Source organism: Anomaloglossus baeobatrachus, chromosome 2, assembly GCF_048569485.1.
Source record: "Anomaloglossus baeobatrachus isolate aAnoBae1 chromosome 2, aAnoBae1.hap1, whole genome shotgun sequence".
In the NCBI taxonomy this organism is placed as follows: domain Eukaryota; kingdom Metazoa; phylum Chordata; class Amphibia; order Anura; family Aromobatidae; genus Anomaloglossus; species Anomaloglossus baeobatrachus.
In genome coordinates, this window is record NC_134354.1 from 546,658,722 (window position 1) to 546,677,578 (window position 18,857).

The 18,857-nt window shown below is 44.4% G+C and overlaps 2 protein-coding genes across 2 annotated transcripts in view; one reads left to right on the forward strand and one right to left on the reverse strand.

Moving 5' to 3' along the window:
• The window catches only part of COL4A2 (collagen type IV alpha 2 chain), a 359,463-nt gene extending 348,458 nt beyond the window's left edge, over nucleotides 1-11,005 (reverse strand). The window contains exons 1-2 of the mRNA XM_075336673.1: nucleotides 10,838-11,005; nucleotides 304-395 (exon numbers count right to left, since the gene is read on the reverse strand). Coding sequence (XP_075192788.1) covers nucleotides 304-371 — 68 coding nt within the window. The 5' untranslated portion in view covers nucleotides 372-395; nucleotides 10,838-11,005. The remainder of the gene's footprint in view (nucleotides 1-303; nucleotides 396-10,837) is intronic.
• COL4A1 (collagen type IV alpha 1 chain) overlaps nucleotides 11,006-18,857 on the forward strand; it is a 307,217-nt gene continuing 299,365 nt past the window's right edge. Inside the window, exon 1 of the mRNA XM_075336674.1 lies at nucleotides 11,006-11,185. Within this exon, the coding sequence (XP_075192789.1) occupies nucleotides 11,108-11,185 (78 nt within the window). The 5' untranslated portion in view covers nucleotides 11,006-11,107. The remainder of the gene's footprint in view (nucleotides 11,186-18,857) is intronic.

The window sequence follows — 18,857 nt, forward strand, 5'->3', positions numbered from 1 at the left end:
GTCATTGTACAATCTCTACAGAGAGCCTGGTGCTTGGTGTGGGTGGTGACAGCTCCCTGGGCTCAGTTACATGAGTAAAGCTAAAAATGCACATTATGTCAGAATGGTTCCACACCGTGATCTAGGTGATACATCCTTGGATTCAGAATCTCTTTGCCTACATTATGCTGCTCTCAGATGAGGTAGCAAAAACCTGCTGACAGATTCTTTTTAAAAGCTATTTTTAGCAGCAAAGAACTCTTACATGTGGATGTAAGTGTATAACTCAGATTTGTACAGTAGGTGTACATATACTGTACTTACCATGACAAACTCTTCTTCCATTGCTGATGGTTCCTATGACATCTTGTAATGCCTTCGCTCAGCACCATCCTGGCTACTTTTCCCCAGGCTATCTATCAGTGGAAACAGAAAAAAAGTAGAACATATTGACATTGCTTACATAGCTTTAATTACATAAATTGAATATAAGTGCAAGAATTCCCATAACCCAAGAAAGCAATCTGATGTTCCAAGTTATTATATTACAGCTCCATTTTATAATAAGAATTGAAACTCCAGAACCTGATCCCCCCATGGTTTTAGGGAATCAAACTTCAATCAGCAATGTTTAGGTATGCCGTATTCACACAATTGTTTGTTGCTGTCTGAGTCCAGCGGGGGGGTCCTGACCTGAACTTGAAAACCTCATATATGCCTATGCGGTTGTTAAGTTCAGGATGTGTTAATGCAATCTAAATCTGTACATTTTATGGAAATAGCCAGGTTCATATGTTTAACTAATGAAACTGCTGTTTCTGTAACTCAACAGAAGTGGACAGAGGTATGTGCATATAAGCAACTCTCCATTGTGGCCTTCTGGTCACCTAAGGCCCCTTTCACACATCAGTTTTTTTCCAATCAATCACAATCCGTTTTGTGACTGATGCGACTGATCCGTCGCAGATTGTGGTAAAACTGAAGCGACGGGTCACTGTAAAAAAAATCCGTCGTACCACTGTTTAGATGTGAAAGGTTATTTGCTATTGAAAACCTATATAATCCCATCTTGGATGAGAGAGAGAGAGGAAGAGAGAGAGAGAGAGTAATTTGAGGGATTACGACGGATCATGTGCCCATAGGCTTCTGTAGCACCCCTGAACCCTTCAGGGCACTACTAAGTACTACATCCTGTCATAGATGCAGGGCCTAACCCCAGGGACCTGGAAGCTCAATGCCGGTACCAATCTAAACACATAACATCCCCAGTTCCCTCACCCAGACAGGGATGACTGACTACACTGTGTGCAGAATTATTAGGCAAATGAGTATTTTGATCACATGATACTTTTTATACATGTTGTCCTACTCCAAGCTGTATAGCCTTGAGACCAACTACCAATTAAGTAAATCAGGTGATGTGCATCTCTGTAATGAGGAGGGGTGTGGTGTAATGACATCAACACCCTATATAAGGTGTGCTTAATTATTAGGCAACTTCCTTTCCTTTAGCAAAATGGGTCAGAAGAGAGATTTGACGGGCTCTGAAAAGTCCAAAATTGTGAGATGTCTTGCAGAGGGATGCAGCAGTCTTGAAATTGCCAAACTTTTTTGAAGCATGATCACCAAACAATCAAGCGTTTCATGGCAAATAGCCAACAGCGTCGCAAGAAGCGTGCTGGGCTAAAAAGGTGTAAGATATCTGCCCATGAATTGAGGAAAATCAAGCGTGAAGCTGTCAAGATGCTATTTGCCACCAGTTTGGCCATATTTCAGAGCTGCAATGTTACTGGAGCATCAAAAAGCACAAGGTGTGCCATACTCAGGGACATGGCCAAGGTAAGGAAGGCTGAAAAACGACCACCTTTGATTAAGAAACATAAGATAAAACGTCAAGACTGGGCCAAGAAATATCTTAAGACTGATTTTTCAAAGGTTTTATGGACTGAGGAAATGAGAGTGACTCTTGATGGGCCAGATGGATGGGCCAGAGGCTGGATCAGTAAGGGGCAGAGAGCTCCACTCCGACTCAGACACCAGCAAGGTGGAAGTGGGGTACTGGTATGGGCTGGTATCATCAAAGGTGAACTTGTGGGACCTTTTCAGGTTGAGGATTGAGTGAAGCTCAACTCCCAGACCTACTGCCAGTTTCTGGAAGACAACTTCTTCAAGCAGTGGTACAGGAAGAAGTCGGTATCGTTCAAGAAAAACATGATTTTCATGCAGGACAATGCTCCATCACATGCATCCAACTACTCCACAGCGTGGCTGGTCAGTAAAGGTCTAAAAGATGAAAAAATAATGACATGGCTCCCTTGTTCACCTGATCTGAACCCCATAGAGAACTTACGGTCCTTCATAAAATGTGAGATTTACAGGAAGGGAAAACAGTACACCTCTCGGAACAGTGTCTGGGAGGCTGTGGTGGCTGCTGCACGCAATGTTGATCATAAACAGATCAAGCAACTGACAGAATCTATTGATGGTAGGCTGCTGAGTGTCATCTTAAAGAAAGGTGGCTATATTGGTAATTAATTTTTTGGGGGTTTTGTTTTTGCATGTCAGAAATGATTATTTCTAAATTTTGCGTAGTTATATTGGTTTACCTGGTGAAAATAAACAAGTGAGATGGTAATATATTTGGTTTTTATTAAGTTGCCTAATAATTCTGCACAGTAATAGTTACCTGAACAAACAGATATCCTCCTAAGATAGCCAAATCTAAAAAAAAACCCACTCCAACTTCCAAAAATATTAAGCTTTGATATTTATGAGTCTTTTGGGTTGATTGAGAACATAGTTGTTGATCAATAATAAAAAAAAATCTTCTAAAATACAACTTGCCTAATAATTCTGCACACAGTGTAGTTGGGACCCAATGGATGCCCACCTAGGGGTGGAGCCGATCCAGTCCACTAGCCAACAACCCGGGGGGGACGTGGAGAGACAGTAGGGACAGTAGAGTGACAGTAGAGTGAGCATGCGCACGTGTCTCAAGACGGGGCCGTGTAACGGTATGCTGACTGGTAGAGGAGAGTGGTTGCCAGTGAGGGTACGACGAGATACCCCTGGAACCAAAGCACTGACGGGGCACAGGGCCCTAGGTTAGGTGAATGCTCTAAGCTACATAACAAATACCTGCACAGTGAGGGGACCTTCACGGACCTCACTGACCCAAGAATCCGGGGGCTCCAGCGGTAACGATTGAGCCTGGGAGCAGAACAGAACACCAACCCTACAGGGTTCACACTGCCCACCGTATGGACGAAAGTCTGACAACTAACAGGAGGGGAATCCCAGACACTCCAAGCTATGGGGATATCACAAAATGACAGAGAAGTGGGGGGAAAGAATCCATCAGGGTACCACACTGGCATTGGGGGCCTACAGGGACCAGTGGTCTGAACCAGCCGTCCAGCGTCACCATCTGCTATGAGTAAAACCCGAGTTGCACTGCATTCCCATCGTGTGGTCTCCGTTCTTTCCACGCCGCACCCCTTCATCTACACCCTGGGGCTAAGCCCTACTTGCGGAGGGCCCAATATCCCAGCTGCCATAGTAACCACCAGACCTAGTGGACATAAACTGTGCAACGGCGACTCCAACTACTTAACCGCTACCCACAAGTGGCGTCATGACATAAACTCTTTTATCTCCCCTGTATATACAGTATCCCCCTTTTTCAAAGTGTCCCCATGGTCACGGAACCAGACAATGGCCATAGCACACCCGTGACACAGCATCCCTGTACATATACGGCTCGGGACCGAGTACCCCACAGTCCTGGGCAACACAATTCCATTACACCAAACAACGGATGGCGATGTATCCGTCACTGTACATTTTTTTGACGTACACAAAAAACGTTACTCTGTCCGACAGATACACATTTTTGACGGCTCCGTCATACGACAGATGTAACATGAGGCGATCCGTTGCAATCTGTCGCTAAAACAAGTCAATGAGAAAAAAACGGATCAGCGCTAGATTCTTTTTTTGCACATTTCGACGGATTGTGACTGATGGCAAAAAACGGATGTATGATAGGGGCCTAAATAGGAAGAAAGGGGGTGAGAAAACCAATGTTTTCACAAGATATGGACCCTGAACTTATGACATTCTACCTATCACACATTAAAGGGTTGTCCACTATTCAGACAACTCCTTTTCAATCCATATGTTTCCACCCAAGTAAAATAATGTCTATATTCACCTCCGAGGTTGGCGCCGTCCCAGTGGTGTGTGCACTGGCCCTATCCAGGATTAATACTTGCGGCCAATCAGTGTTGACTTCACTCTCCCTTTCATTGGACAAATCAAGACATCTAGAGGAGGTGAGAGAGCAGCAGTTTGTGATGGGATTGGGAGTAGCTGGGCATGATAGCTTTTGAGGGTTTTTTTCAGCCAAGTCATTCAAGACAGTCTAGTATAGTTGCTGTTTTTATAGGCTTTATAATTTCAGCCGTTGTGACATTTCTATTAAAAATTAATTTAACCCCTGCTTATGTGACGCCCTGGACTAGCCAGGTAGTCACAGGTAGACCCCCCTGCACAAACACCAGCCCCTAAAAAGGTATCATCAGCCAACCTAGAAAACCCTGAGTCACCCCTCTCAGGTCTTGACGTTCACACCCAGGGGAGGAGCCAGGCCCTCCGAGGAGTTCGGATAGCCTGAGGCGGGAAAAACAGAGAGACCCATTCGGGAAGTGAAAAGGAGAAGAGGTGAAGTAGAGTAGAGAGGAGTAACGTCTGTCAGAGATCTGGGTAGGAGCCTGGATACCCTGTGGCAAGGAGGCAGACGGTGGTGGCCGCCTGCAGGAGCCGGGAAAACAGGCGGTGGAACCGTCAGGGACTGGGATAGGGTAGTGGCCCGCCGGTACTGAACCGGGGAACTGAACGGAAACTGGAGCACCAGGAGGGGTACTCAGACCCAGTACTAGGCCCAGAAGCCACTGGACCGAGTCTAATTCACTGATTGGGGTCTGGACCTTAGGTTCTTTCTCACCCAAGTCCCGACTGAAGGCAACAGCCCAACGAGGGGGATAGAAAGCCACCGCCCAGGCATAGAGATCCCACGGGCCAGCGTCTGCGGGCAAATGGGCTCCCCGACATCCACTAGCCGGGGAGCAGACTCCCGTCACTGAAGCGAAGGAAGTCAGCATTCTACTACAGAGGTGCAGGAGAAAGGCGGGGACCACCAGCCTGAGTAAAGGGGCAAAGCACAGCCGGCTGCGGTCACCGACCACCATCCTTTTGGTTTACCAGAGACTCTGGTGTATTTATAATAGTGAGTACAACAGTGCCCTCAGGCAGCGCATCGCACCGCACCATCCCGCCCGCACCTCACAACCACTGGGCCCCGGGACCATCACACCCTGCCCACGGAGGGGTCAACACCAGGCTGCACAACACCGTCCCCGGGAGTCTAGTTAAGTTAACGGCAGCGGTGGTGTCCACATTCACCACATCCCGTGGGTGGCGTCACGAACTTAACCCCCAAACAACCGCGGCCCCGGCCATGAACCTCCTCACTGAACACCACCCCTCACGTAGCGCCAGCATCCCTTCAGAGCGACGTGACCCCCGGGTCCCGGAGGTGCTCGAACCACCCACCGACGAGCACGGATCAGAGCGGCTCGGCAGCCGGCCGAGCCCCGGGGCAGTACACTTACATATCTGCATGTTACATATTACATTATTATATGATCACTCTATTCTGAATCTGATGAATTTTCCCACTGACTTTGAACTTGTCACCTGATTCATGCTGCACATTTGCAGCAGCGTGGAAGAACCTGGCCGAGGGCAACACCGGACTGCTCTGGTCTCTGGTTGTAGTCCTCGGCCAGATCTCTAAAAGCATGAATCAGGTGATGTTGTCTTTCCTGTTGTACATGCAATTTGAACTGTCGACAACATGGTAAAATCAAGGAGAGCCTGAGCAGAATTACCGTATGTACAGATTATTTTGGGGAAATGATTTGGTATAATTTGTTTTTAAAGGGGACAAATCACTAGGATTTTCGTATATAACCTAAAGCCAGTGCTATACTGGCACTATCAGGCTGATTCTTTTCATACCTGTAGCGGTCAGTTCGGATGTTTAGGTTTTGAAATACAAGAAAGTAAAGTTTATAAAATCAGCAGCTTCTTGAGTGACAGCAGCTGAGGATCAGATAATATCTGGGGGGTATTCATAGTTATATAATTATTCTCTCTGTTAGAATTAGCATAAGTATTATACAATCGACCTAGCAGGACCTGTGGTGAAGTCATACCCATGTGACCAAAAGAGGAGGGGCCTCAGCCAACAAAGCTGATACCAGGAAGCAACATTTTTCTGTTGGGTTAGGCCCCACCCCTTCTGGTCACATGGTTATGACCTCACACAGGTCCTGCTAGGTCGATTGTATAATATTTATGCTAATTCTATCAGAGGGAGGGAATAATTATATAACTATGAATACCCCCCAGATATTTTCTGATCCTCAGCTGCTGTCACTCAAGAAGCTGCTGATTTTATAAACTTTACTTTCTTTCTGAGGGAAGGGATAACTATGCATACCCCCCCACATATTATCATATTATTATAACAGGATCACCCTATTGTGTACCCTTTCCCTTTAGGCTATGTTCACACAGGGCTTTTTTGGTAAGTTTTTGGTGCATTTTTTAGCTTGGTTTCATGCAAATCCATGCTAATAAAAAGCTGTTTTTTACAGTCCCTGCAAAGTCTATGAGATTTCTGATAAACACAAACACCTGCAGATTTGTTCCGGACTGTTTTGGCAAATACCTGCATTTTTGCTGCAGATTTCAAAGAATGAGGATGTCAATTTTTTGCAGCGTTTTTGCAACGTTTTTTCATTGATACAACCCATTTTGTAGAAAAAATGCATCAAAAACGCCACTTAAAAACACACCAAAAACTCAGATGACTCAAATGAGATTTCCTGCCACAAGATCAGGTTTTGGTCAGAAAAAAAACGCACCAAAAAAAGCCCTATGTGAACATAGCCTAACGGTATCTCCTGAATTTGGAAAGCTAGGCATACTGATGTTGATGGCAGGTTTGAAGGACTAAGTAGGGGCGTGGAGTAGTGGGCATCTTAGCAATTCATCAGCATACTACCTACACTGTTAGAGGTAAATAGCTAGATGTTATAAAAGGTCATAAAAATGATGTAGTAGTGAAAAATATAGAATAGAAACCTGAGAAAAATGAGACAGGGCAGTTTACATTATTACAGTTTGCCCAGAGATGAAAGAAGAGTAGAGACTTCTCCAGTTGCAGGACAGCTTTCCATGGGTGGGTTTTCTGGCTAGTTCAATATACAGTAGAACCTTGGATTACAAGCTTAATTGGTTCCGGGAGTAAGTTACTCTTATATCAAAGCAAATTTTCACATAGGAAATACTTGAAATGCAGACAATTCGTTCCTCAATCCAAAAATATTTACTTTATTTATACAAAATTATTACAGTAATACAATATAATGTACTGTATTCATATAAAATTATTACAGTGCATTAATACAGCATACTGTACAGTTCAGTAAAAGCATATAAAACAAATTAAACTGCACGTTAGCTTACAATAGAATTGTTGGTGTGCGGGAGGTACAATACAAGCAATGTGCTGTACTGGTTATCAATAAGAAAGTACAGTACTGTATCCACAAATGCAAATTGGTAGACATGCTATATAGTATATACTGTACTGTACAATGGTATACTACTGTACAATGGTATACTGTAAACAGTACTTTTGTACAGAAAGTTACCTTCAGAGCAGGTCAGAGCGTAGTGAAAGGACAGAACCGGAAGTGTGCACGGTGAGGATTTGCTCTTATTACAAAGCATTGCTCTTAAACCAAGTTACACATTTTTAGAAACCTTTGCTTGTCTCGCAAAACACTCAAACCAAGTTCCTCTTAATCCAAGGTTTCACTGTACTAGATTGCATGCACTTTAATCTATGTCACTATTGCTGTATGCACTTTATGCCATCATCTGATTACTGATGGAGAATTTTGACATGTAGGATTTCTTATGTCCTCTTCTGTTGTTAAGTGGTCTTCTTGTATTATGTCATACATCTTAAAGCTTCCTATTTGCTTTATTAAGATTACTGAAGAGATTTTCTACTAATAAAGGTAAGTCATTCATATCAGATTGTTAGGGGTCCGACACCTGACCTCTGCCTCAGATTCTTTGAATAATTGGGCAGATCAGAGGGCAGCAGAAGAAATGGGATATGTTTGTGCTACATAACTTGTCATATGTTACAACTATTGACATATTCTGATACAAAATCGTCAGACAGCAAATACTGAAGAAGCGCTGGATATGACATATTCCCTGCATACGTCGTGCACTATGTTAGGTTTCTGTCTGGGACACAATTTTTGTTAAGGCCTCACTTCCGTTTATGCAGTCATCCATTGTTTTGTGCCTATGCACGCTGCGTCTATGGGTTTTTCCACCAGTTGCAAGCATTTTTTTGATCCGCCTATAGGCACTAAACTAATGCACACCTTTGTCATTCATTGTGTTTGACACAATGAAAACATATGAAACCCAGGGTAAGGACCACAAGACCCAGAAGACATTTTTAAAGCATATCATGAAATATACTGTGAGATGGTAGACACAGACTGAAGACAGACCTTGTATAAGACCAGCACTTGGCTAATTTCTGTCCAATAGCTCATCATGCCCCCTCCATATGCTGCTTGCTACCTTACAGGTAGACGTGGGCCCTATCCTCTCATATTCCCCATCCTCTAGCGCTCCCTATTCTTTCGTGCCCCCTATCCTCTCATACCCCTATTCTCTTGTGCTCCGTATCTTCCTGTGCCCCTGTTCTCTCATGCCCCCTATCCTCTTGTGCCCCTATCCTCTCATACCCCTATTCTCTTGTGCTCCGTATCTTCCTGTGCCCCTGTTCTCTCATGCCCCCTATCCTCTTGTGCCCCTATCCTCTCATACCCCTATTCTCTTGTGCTCCGTATCTTCCTGTGCCCCTGTTCTCTCATGCCCCCTAACCTCATGTGCCCCTATCCTCTCGTCAGTGTCAGACATAGACAGAAGAGTGCCCCTTTGCAAGAACAGTATATGAGCCCTTTGCAGTCCAAACGCTCACTATAATCCACAATTCCACCTGCTTTGGAGGCAGAAATGTGCCCTATTACCTCTGGACCGCTGTGTGGCTGCACAGGTTGTACCAATAATATGTCCACCCCTGCCTCTCGTGCTCCATATCCTGTCATGCCCTCTATCCTCTTGTACCCCCTATCCTCCTGTGCCCCGTATCCTCTCGACAGTGGTAGACACAGACAGGACAGGGCCTCTGTGTAAGAACAGTACATATAAGCCCTTTTCAGTCCAATAGCTCATCATAATGCACAATTCCACCTCCTTCAGGTTGCACCAATGATATGTCTACCCCTGCCTTTCATGCCCTTATCCTCTCATGCCCCATATTCTCTTGTGACCCCATCCTCTTGTGCTCCCTATCCTCTTGTGCCCCCTATCCTCTTGTGCCCCCTATCCTCTCGTGCCCCATATTCGTAATTGTGCCCCCTATCCTTTTGTGCCCCCTATCCGATAGTGCCCCCATCCTCTCATGTCCCATATTCTCTTGTGCCCCTATCCTCTTGTGCCCCCTATCCTCTCGTACACCATATTCTCTTGTGCCCCCTTTCCCCTTGTGCCCCCTATCCGATTGTGCACCCTATCCTCTCATGCACCATATTCTCTTGTGCCCCTATCTTCTCATGCCCCCTATCCTCTTGTGCCCCTATCCTCTCATACCCCCTATCCACTCGTGCCCCCTATCCTCTTGTGCCCCCTATTCTCTCGTGTCCCGTATTCTTAATTGTGCCCCCTATTCTTGTGTGTTCCCTATCCGATAGTGCCCCCATCCTCTTATGTCCCATATTCTGTTCTGCCCCCTATCATCTTGTGCCCCATATTCTCTTGTGCTCTAATCCTCTCATGCCCCCTAGCCTCTTGTGCCCCATATCCTCTTGTGCCCCCTATCATCTCGTGCCCCTTATCCTCTCGTGCTTCTTTCGTCTTGTGACCTCTATCCTCTTGTGCCCTCTATCCTCTCTTGCCCCTTATCCTCTCGTGCCCCCTGTCCTCTTTTACCCCCAATCCTCTCGTGCTTTTGCGCGGCTGCATAGGTTGCACCAATGGATTATCCGCCATTGTATTGAAAAGTTAGCGTTTAGCTCAATGACAAGTTTAATTGCGCAGCAATAAAGCACAAATATAGCCATTTAGTGGGTAATATTAAAGTAGTGAATAAACCTTGAAGGCGTTCCCCCATTTATAACAGCGAGTAGTGTCAGTGAACGTGCAGCATAGAGGGTACCCCATACTTCAGCAGACGCCTTGTGCCCATTTTGTACAGCGCCTCTGCCACATTGGCGCTGTGTAATATTATATCACCTGTGCACTGACTGGGCAGGTGCCCACACCTCCATGCCAGCTGACTGCAACCAGCCATCACCAGAGAAGCCCCAAATCTGAGGATCATGAGGAGCTCAGTGAATGGGGAGATGGTTATAACTGGTCCAGGTTTAGCTGTAGGTTTCCCAGAGCTGCAGTTTGTTACAGTGTCCCAGCCCAGCAGTCTCTTGTAGTCAGGCTAGGGTGGACTATCTCCCCTGCATTGTCACTGACAGCAAGCAGAGCTCTGCTCTACAGACATGCTGCAGAAAGTGGTCATCACCAGCTAGTCCTATATACTGATGGTGTATATCCTGACAGCTCTCCATACAGGAGAGGACCGCACTTCTGCAGAGATATGGCGGCAGACCCCCACCCACAGCCGGGCACCGTCACTTACCAGCAGCCTCTCATGCCAGCTCTGCCCGGGCACTGTGCAAAGTGGTTCCCTCCGAGGTGGATAGTGTGTTCCTGGGACTGCAGCTCCTCAGCACAGACAGGGGTGCATTGCTGTGAGGAGGTGGGGGATGCAGTGGGAGGGGAGTTAGCGCCAACAAACTGCGAACTTTCCTCAGCGCCCATTTCACATTGCGCTTCCACAGAACAGGGGACCTGAGGAGATGCTGCCAGGCCATACACCGGCACCTCACTGACACCCCCGGGACGCACCATGCCAGGGCGCTGGACCATGAAGCTGCTGGCACTGCTCTGCCTTCTCCAGGAGCTCTTCAGCTGCTACGAGGCTGCGGTGAGTGCACACTGCCATCAGTACTAGTCACCGGGGCACTGCCAGGGTATGGGAGCATGTGTAGGACAGTCACACTGGCACAGGTAGAGCAAGGAGCCCATAATGATGCCACAAGCCATGTAGAACTGCCGGTACCGATCTGACTGCCATAGTGACTGTATGCTATGGATATATACCCTGCACTGTGCAGTTACAAAGCTTTCCGAAATAGGTTATTATCATCTATTACCAAAATACAAAGTGGATCAACAGAGAAGTCTAATCAGTCATTATCTCTGAGCACACTTTCCGTCATAACAGCTTCAGCTACTCTTTGGGTCACCTGCCCACAGTTATTGAAGGAACTCAGCAGGCAGGCCATTCCAAACATCTTGGAGAGCTAACCACTGATCCTCTGTGGATGCAGGACTGTGAAAATCCTTCTGTTTCTTTATATAATCCCAGACAGACATGATGATGATGATGATGAGATCAGGGCTCTGTGAGGGCCATATTATGACTCTATAGACTCCTTGTTCTTTATGTTGAAGGTAGTTGTTAATGACATTGGCTGTATGTTTGGGGTCATTGTCCTACTAGATATAAATTTGGACCCAATCAGATGCCTCGCTAATTGAAGTGCATGATGAATAGATGTATGCCTGTATTTCTCAGCTTTGAGGACCCCATTGATTTTTCAGACAATTTCCCAACTCCATTTGCTGAAATGCAGCCCCAAACTTGCAAGGAACCTCCTCCATGATTACCCTCTGCCTGCAGACACTCATTATTGTATGCTCTTCAGGCCTTTGGTGAGCAAACTGTCTTCTGTTATAGCAAAAGAGTTCAAAATTGAGCTTCTGCTGCCATTTTTCTACCCCCTATGTGTTCATGCATAGTTGAGTACTTGGTTTATTTTCCATGATAAGGTATGGTATTTCACTACAATTCTCCCATGAAGGCCACTTGTGACCCAACTTCTCTGAACAGTAGATGTATATGCCTGGGTCACAATGGTTACTACCAGTTCTGAGCTGATGGCACTGCTGGACATCTAATTTCAAAGGAAAAGAATGAGGTGTCCATCATGTGCCCAACCAAATTTCTTGGCCAACCACGGCATCTACTTTCCTCAACTTCCCCAAATCTTGGTGTCCTAAGCTGATAAATCTAGATGGATACTTATTAAGGATGATCGAATACCTCAAATATTCGGCAACACCTATATTCGCCGAATACGTCGCCGCTATTCGACTATTTGCAAATTTTCAATGCGCAATGTAAGTCTATGGGAAACCCAAATAGTTGACGAATAGCAACTATTCGGGCTTTCCATAGACTTACATTGCTCATCGAATATTCGCATAGCGGCGACCTATTTGTCGGATATTCACAAAGCCGAATATTGCCGAATATTTGTGATATTCGATCATCCCTAATACTTATCCATCATGCAATATCATCAAAGATAAATCTGATTGGCTCCAAATTTATTCTGCAGCAGGACTTCAAGCATAGAGCCAATGTCATTAAAATCTATCTTCAGTGTAAAGAAATCCTGGAAGTGATAATTTGTCCCCCACAGAACCCAGATCTTAACATAATCGAGTCTATGTGGACTTGTATGAAGAGACAGAAGGGTTATCTCAAGCCTACAGGTACAGAATATCTGTGGTTATCTCTCCAAGATGTTTGGAATAACGTCCCTGGTAAATTCCTTCAAAACCTATTTGCATATGTGCCTAGAAGAAGTGATGCAGTTTCTAAGGGAAAGAGTGCTCACACCAAATATTAATTTGAATTAGATTTTTATTTTATTCATTCATTTTACATTTTAAGTAATAAAAACAAACTATTAACACTTTTTCAAGCATTGTTACAGAGAATGCAGTTTTCAGTCTTTTCCAATCGCTCTTTACTGCACTTATTATCCACTAAAGAGGGCTTTACACGCAAAGACATCGCTAACGGGATGTCGTTGGGGTCACGGAATTCGTGACGCACATCCGGCCTCGTTAGCGACGTCGTTGCATGTGAAACGCACGAACGACCGTTAACAATCAAAAATGCTCACCATATCGTTGATCGTTGTCCACTCGTTGTAATGCCGATTATCGTTGCTGCTGCAGGTACGATGTTGTTCGTCATTCCTGCGGCAGCACATATCGCTATGTGTGACACCACAGGAACGAGGAACATCATCGTACCTGCGGCCGCCTGCAATGAGGAAGGAAGGAGGTGGGAGGGATGTTCGGTCCGCTCATCTCCGCCCCTCCGCTTCTATTGGGCAGCCGCTTAGTGACACCGCTGTGACGCCGAACGAACCGCTCCCTTAGAAAGGAGGTGGTTCGCCGGCAACAGCGACGTCGCTAAGCAGGTAAGTACGTGTGACGGGTGTAAGCGATGTTGTGCGCCACGGGCAGCGATTTGCCCATGACGCACAACCGACGGGGGCGGGTGCTTTCACCAGCAACATCGCTAGCGATATCGCAGCGTGTAAAGCCCGCTTAAGATACAGAAATTTGTTCAGGATTTCCTGCAGATTTTAGTATAGATTAGGAAATCTAAATTTATTTACACAGACCGGAAAAAATAGGAGTACATTTTTGTCTGCAGAGCTGGAAAACACCTATGGCAAATCCAACATGTGCGAACATACCCTAAGATAGTCAATGGAGTATTTAGGTCAATTACAAAAGGGATCATAACTAGAGATGAGCGGAACCCTGGAAGTTCGGGTCGACGGGTTCAGCTGGACTTTAGATAAAGTCCTGTTCTGGAGCCAGACTTGACCTGAACCCCAATGGAAGTCACTGATTGGGCAGTTCCGGTCTCCGCCCACATGCAGCCAGCCATACACAGATCACTTTCGGAGAAAGGTTGTTTTTTTTCTTTTCTTTTTTTTTTTGCTCCCACGATATCAGATAACGCTCATAACCACCAGTGTGAATCGTTCAAACACTATAAGCGGCTCACAGTGGGCTGAGCACCGAGTGTACCCGAGCACAGCGATGCTTGAGCGAGTGGTTAGCATTCTTAAAGCACCCGAACGCCGAACCCGAACACTTATTCTTTTGTAAAGTCTGTGATCGGTACAAATACCGAACTTTACTTTTCGGGTTCACTCATCTCTACGCATAATGGTCCAATCATACCGCCTGTAGAAACATACCTGAAGGCAGCTTAGGTTGGGATGGCAATATCTCCCATGCATTATGTGAAAAATTACAAGCCAGGGTCATTTTTTCAGCCTTCTAAAATTCTGAGGACAAAATAAAGCTGTAAAGGGCAAACAAACACCATATGAAATAAAATTGATTTCCAAGTTCTATATAAAAGATCATTCCCATGTAAAGCATTTATGTATCCATAGAATACACCATAAATGCCAAAAAGAATGTTAGATGCTAGACAGTATTGGCTCCCTCCAAGTATGACGTCATTTCTGTCATGAGGTATGTTCAAAATGTAGCTGACGTTTCCAGACAGAATAAACATTATTTATTAAGTCTATGTGGTAATAGAAGCGGTAAGTGGGGGTCCGGGGGGGGGGGTGAAGCCCCCTTTGCATAATTATAGATGATGAGAGGAAACATGGCTATGCCCGCCAACTAAGCCGGCCACACCCAAAAACCTGGAAGGAGCCGATACATTCTAGGTTCAACCCCAATAGAATGCCTAACTTTGGAAGACAGGGTACCTATAACCCCCCAGTAACTGATTTATAATTATAGGGTGGCTACATATTCTTTAGGACTGTGCTATTACTATTGTAAATTAATTCTCCATTCATTATAAAATATGTAAGTTAACTCTTTCAAGATCTTTACCTGGTCAGTGGCTCTGGTATGGTGCATCCAAACCAGTGCTCTGCGGACCTCCTCCTCCTGCTGGTATCCTGGCGGATCTGTTGGTAAGTAGGCCTAGCATGACATCATGCGTCACACAGTGACCTGAGGCTGGATGGGATCTCTGGGACATTATTTTGGCTTTTGATCTTGAACAGCTTCATTTCTACTCAGCTTCCGATGCTGTGGCGGCCTCAATCAATAGTATCAGACGTGCACAGTTTGGGACACTAATGTGATAATGCTGTTGACCTAAACTGTCAAATAATTGAGAGCAACCATCCCCTGGCAATGAGGAAGTCATGAGGCTGGGGAGCAATGCCCTGCACAAAAAAAATAACATATGGATTACCCTTTAAGGTAAATCTAAGTCTCTGAGGACAGTACTGCAATAGCTAAGAGGAAGTACACGGAGTTCCGGTCTCTTACATGATTTGGCCAGTATATTGAACAAGATTGCCAAACATTAGATCTTAGAGTTCTAGCGCGTTCTTCAAATATGTAAGCGGTGATATAATCTATTGTGGGTATAGTCATCTTGCTGGTTTAGCTTTGGAAACAATGGAATTATTCACATCATTTAGATCTTCTGTCACGGCATGGAAACTGTCCAAAAATTGCTCTTGACCGATTGGCTGATAATAAAATGTAGATCTGAAAGGGTAAAATCACCAAGGGTGTCAGAACAACAATAATGTTGTTTTTATATGGCCCTTGCTGATTTCACCCTTTCAGGTCCACAGTCTATCAGTATACAGATCATTGGGGTCTATACATTTTGGTGAGTCTGGTCAACTATTTAATATGTATGATGTGCAATGGCAGATGGTGGGGAAAACAGGGTTCGACTGTCGGATTTGTATGTGCCCACAATCAGGCTTCCTGACGTTCTGGATGCAGCATATTTTCTTTTTCTGAGGCACTAAAGTCCTGTGCGGAAGCACATAGCATCTGTGCCCATGATCAGGATTCTGGGCGCTGCGTATTTTCGATGTGTTCTCTCACTGAGAACACTCACGTCTCTGAAAGAATAAGATGACCTGTTACGGCTCGGAAAGCCGTGCCGGATGTCAGTTTACAGAGCGTTCAAAACAAGCATAGTGGGCATTGGATTTCTATAAATCCCATCCACTGTGCTTGTACTGCACAACGCAGGATTTTGGGACACGGCAAAAACATTCAAAACGCTGCAAACACTGATCGTGGGCACGGGCCAAAATATGCCATAATCTTTTATACCCCTACCGCTGTTTCAGAACACATTAATGATCAGTCATAAAAGGTGTTTTCTTCCATGTTAATTTTATAAAAACCACTAGAAAAAATACTTCAGAAGCTCTACAAAAACTGCATTTCTGACTATGTATCTTAAAAACCCATACATAGAATAAGCAATGCAAGTATTCGATATAAATATGCTGATAAGAACCCTTGGAAGTTGATGTGGATTGTATTATGTGTTCCTGTTAATGAAGAGAGTTGTGCTTAGTATTCGCACAAGCCAAAATATAAGGAACTGCACACACATTATTGCTGGCGGCAAACATTAATAGGTAAGCTATGTAAGTATCCCAAGGGGGTATCTTTAAAATGTAACTGGCCACTGGACCATGAACTAAAAGCGAATTTGCTAAATGTTTTTCCATTCTAAGCAGTTATAAAATGTAAATGTAGCTGAAAGATCCCATTGTAATTACAGTCACATGAACAGTACTTAGTACCGCAGAGAACATACATTGGTAATTTTTAATAGCAATATTGCTAAATATTGGAATCTTTAACTATGGAAGAAAGGTATGATGAAGGGACTATGTAAAGTTATATTTATTGTAGCAATTTGTGTCTATTTTCTCAAGTTATTATGAAATACAAAGGTTGTGGCAACTGGAAGCCATCTGTCAGAGACAGCTAGACTCCCTATGGAGAAGGCAGAGATGGTTTATTACCGTCTTTGCCTTCTTGATTGCTGAATAGATGGTGAAAAAGCAATGTGTATACAGTCATAGGAAAGTGCAAGGTACTTCTCTCCTCTGGACCCAGCGATTGCTGGGTGTAGGGAGGGAGCATGTGTTGCTGGGGCCTAGGAATCTCAGGCAGCTCTATTAGGCAGCCAGGAGGCTGAAATTCTCCTGTAACCTGGGCTAATATACCAGCCCCAGTCACAGGGGAAATTAGATAAAGAAAAGTACTTAAATGTTCCAATGCCCCTTAAAGGTCTTGTGTGACTTTATGGGGGCCAAGGGGGCACAATGTGTGAACTAACTGGAAAAAAAAATACATAAATAAATATAAATCAGGATATAAATATATAAAAGCTGCTGCCAATCCAAATCGCTGTTAGTAGTTCCACTCCTGGAAAAAAGGAAAGGTGACCACATTTTAAAATGTAGTCCAGTGGTCTCCTCTGGTTGTAAAAAGGTGTGAAAAACAGACACATATCTCCTTTATTTTCCCCACCAATATCACCCAATATCGGCAAAAAAAAAATAAAAGGAGAGAGTTTGCGAGTAACTAAAATGTAGGCTTCATGTATCATGAGATAAAAAAATGTAATTGAACAGTTTTTACAGCTCTTTAAAATGCATGTATGAAAAAAATAACAAAATTTGCCTTGTCAGGAATATTAAAGGGACTGTCTCATCTGAGCAGGAGTGAGAATTCAGCACAGATCAGCAAGTACAGTGATGTAAGGGTGACAGTCGGCAGTAAAACATCTCGGTAACATATGCCGGCGTGGAGTGCTCCAGTTACTGTAGGCAAATGACTTTGTTGCTAGCTTAGCCATTGAAAAATAAAGAACAAAGCCCTAGAAATAATCACATAGGCAGGTAATAAAGAGTTTTCTGCAGGAGAGAGGATAGCTTCACTGCAGGGGATATGCCGGAGAGGCTAGCTCTCTCTATGGGCACACAGCAGCACTCCTCTGAGAATAGCAGACCTCACCCCACTTTTCCAGCAAAATCCGTCTAGTTTTCTTCCTTACCCAAAATGGACTTCCCCTAAAGACAGGCAGTAGAGCTCAGACTAGGAGGAAGGGAGACCCCTCGTGGAGGCCACTTGAGAGAGAGTTTTCAGGAGTAAACAGCAACATTTTTAAATAGTGATATACTGTATTCATTCATGTCACATGTACTACTAAATGAGAACAGCTTGTTTTAAAAATTAGTGATCGCTTAATCAAAAAATTGTCAGTTGTTTTTACAAAAATAATTAGTGGACCTTCAAATACCTTAGTATGGCACAGACCACAGCATTCATTCCATGTAATCACACTAGGAAGTTGCTATTATTTCTCTTGCCAAGCTGGCTATTTTTTCTCTAACTTTAATGAATTACTTGTACACTGCTTTATAACTTCCCACCATCTGTCCTAACAGCTGCAGACAAAGCATTGTAATTGTCATTTATTACATTACATGCTTCTAAGCCGGGATCTTGCTGAGGATCACTTGATTCAATGTTTCTCCACACTGTTTTCTTCAAGTGACTTTTCATACATACTGCACCTCTTGTGGGCACTAGCTGGGTCGTCACTACCCTTCACTGTCCTTGTGAGGGAGTGTGGTGTCAATATATATGTATCCAGTGCCTAGAATAGGGATGGTTTGGATGGAGAGTAACTGGAAAAAAAAACATTGGAGAGACACATCCAATTATGTGACCAACAGCAAAATGACAGCTTAGAAGCATATAATAACTGACAATAACCAATAGACTTGACTGTAGCTGTTGGGACAGATGGGGCAGGTACTAAACAAGTGGAAAACCCCTCTAAATCTAATGCACCATAGAAACCTGCAGCTGTGAATGCTTCCAATGGTGGTCATAGATAGATTAGGATTTAC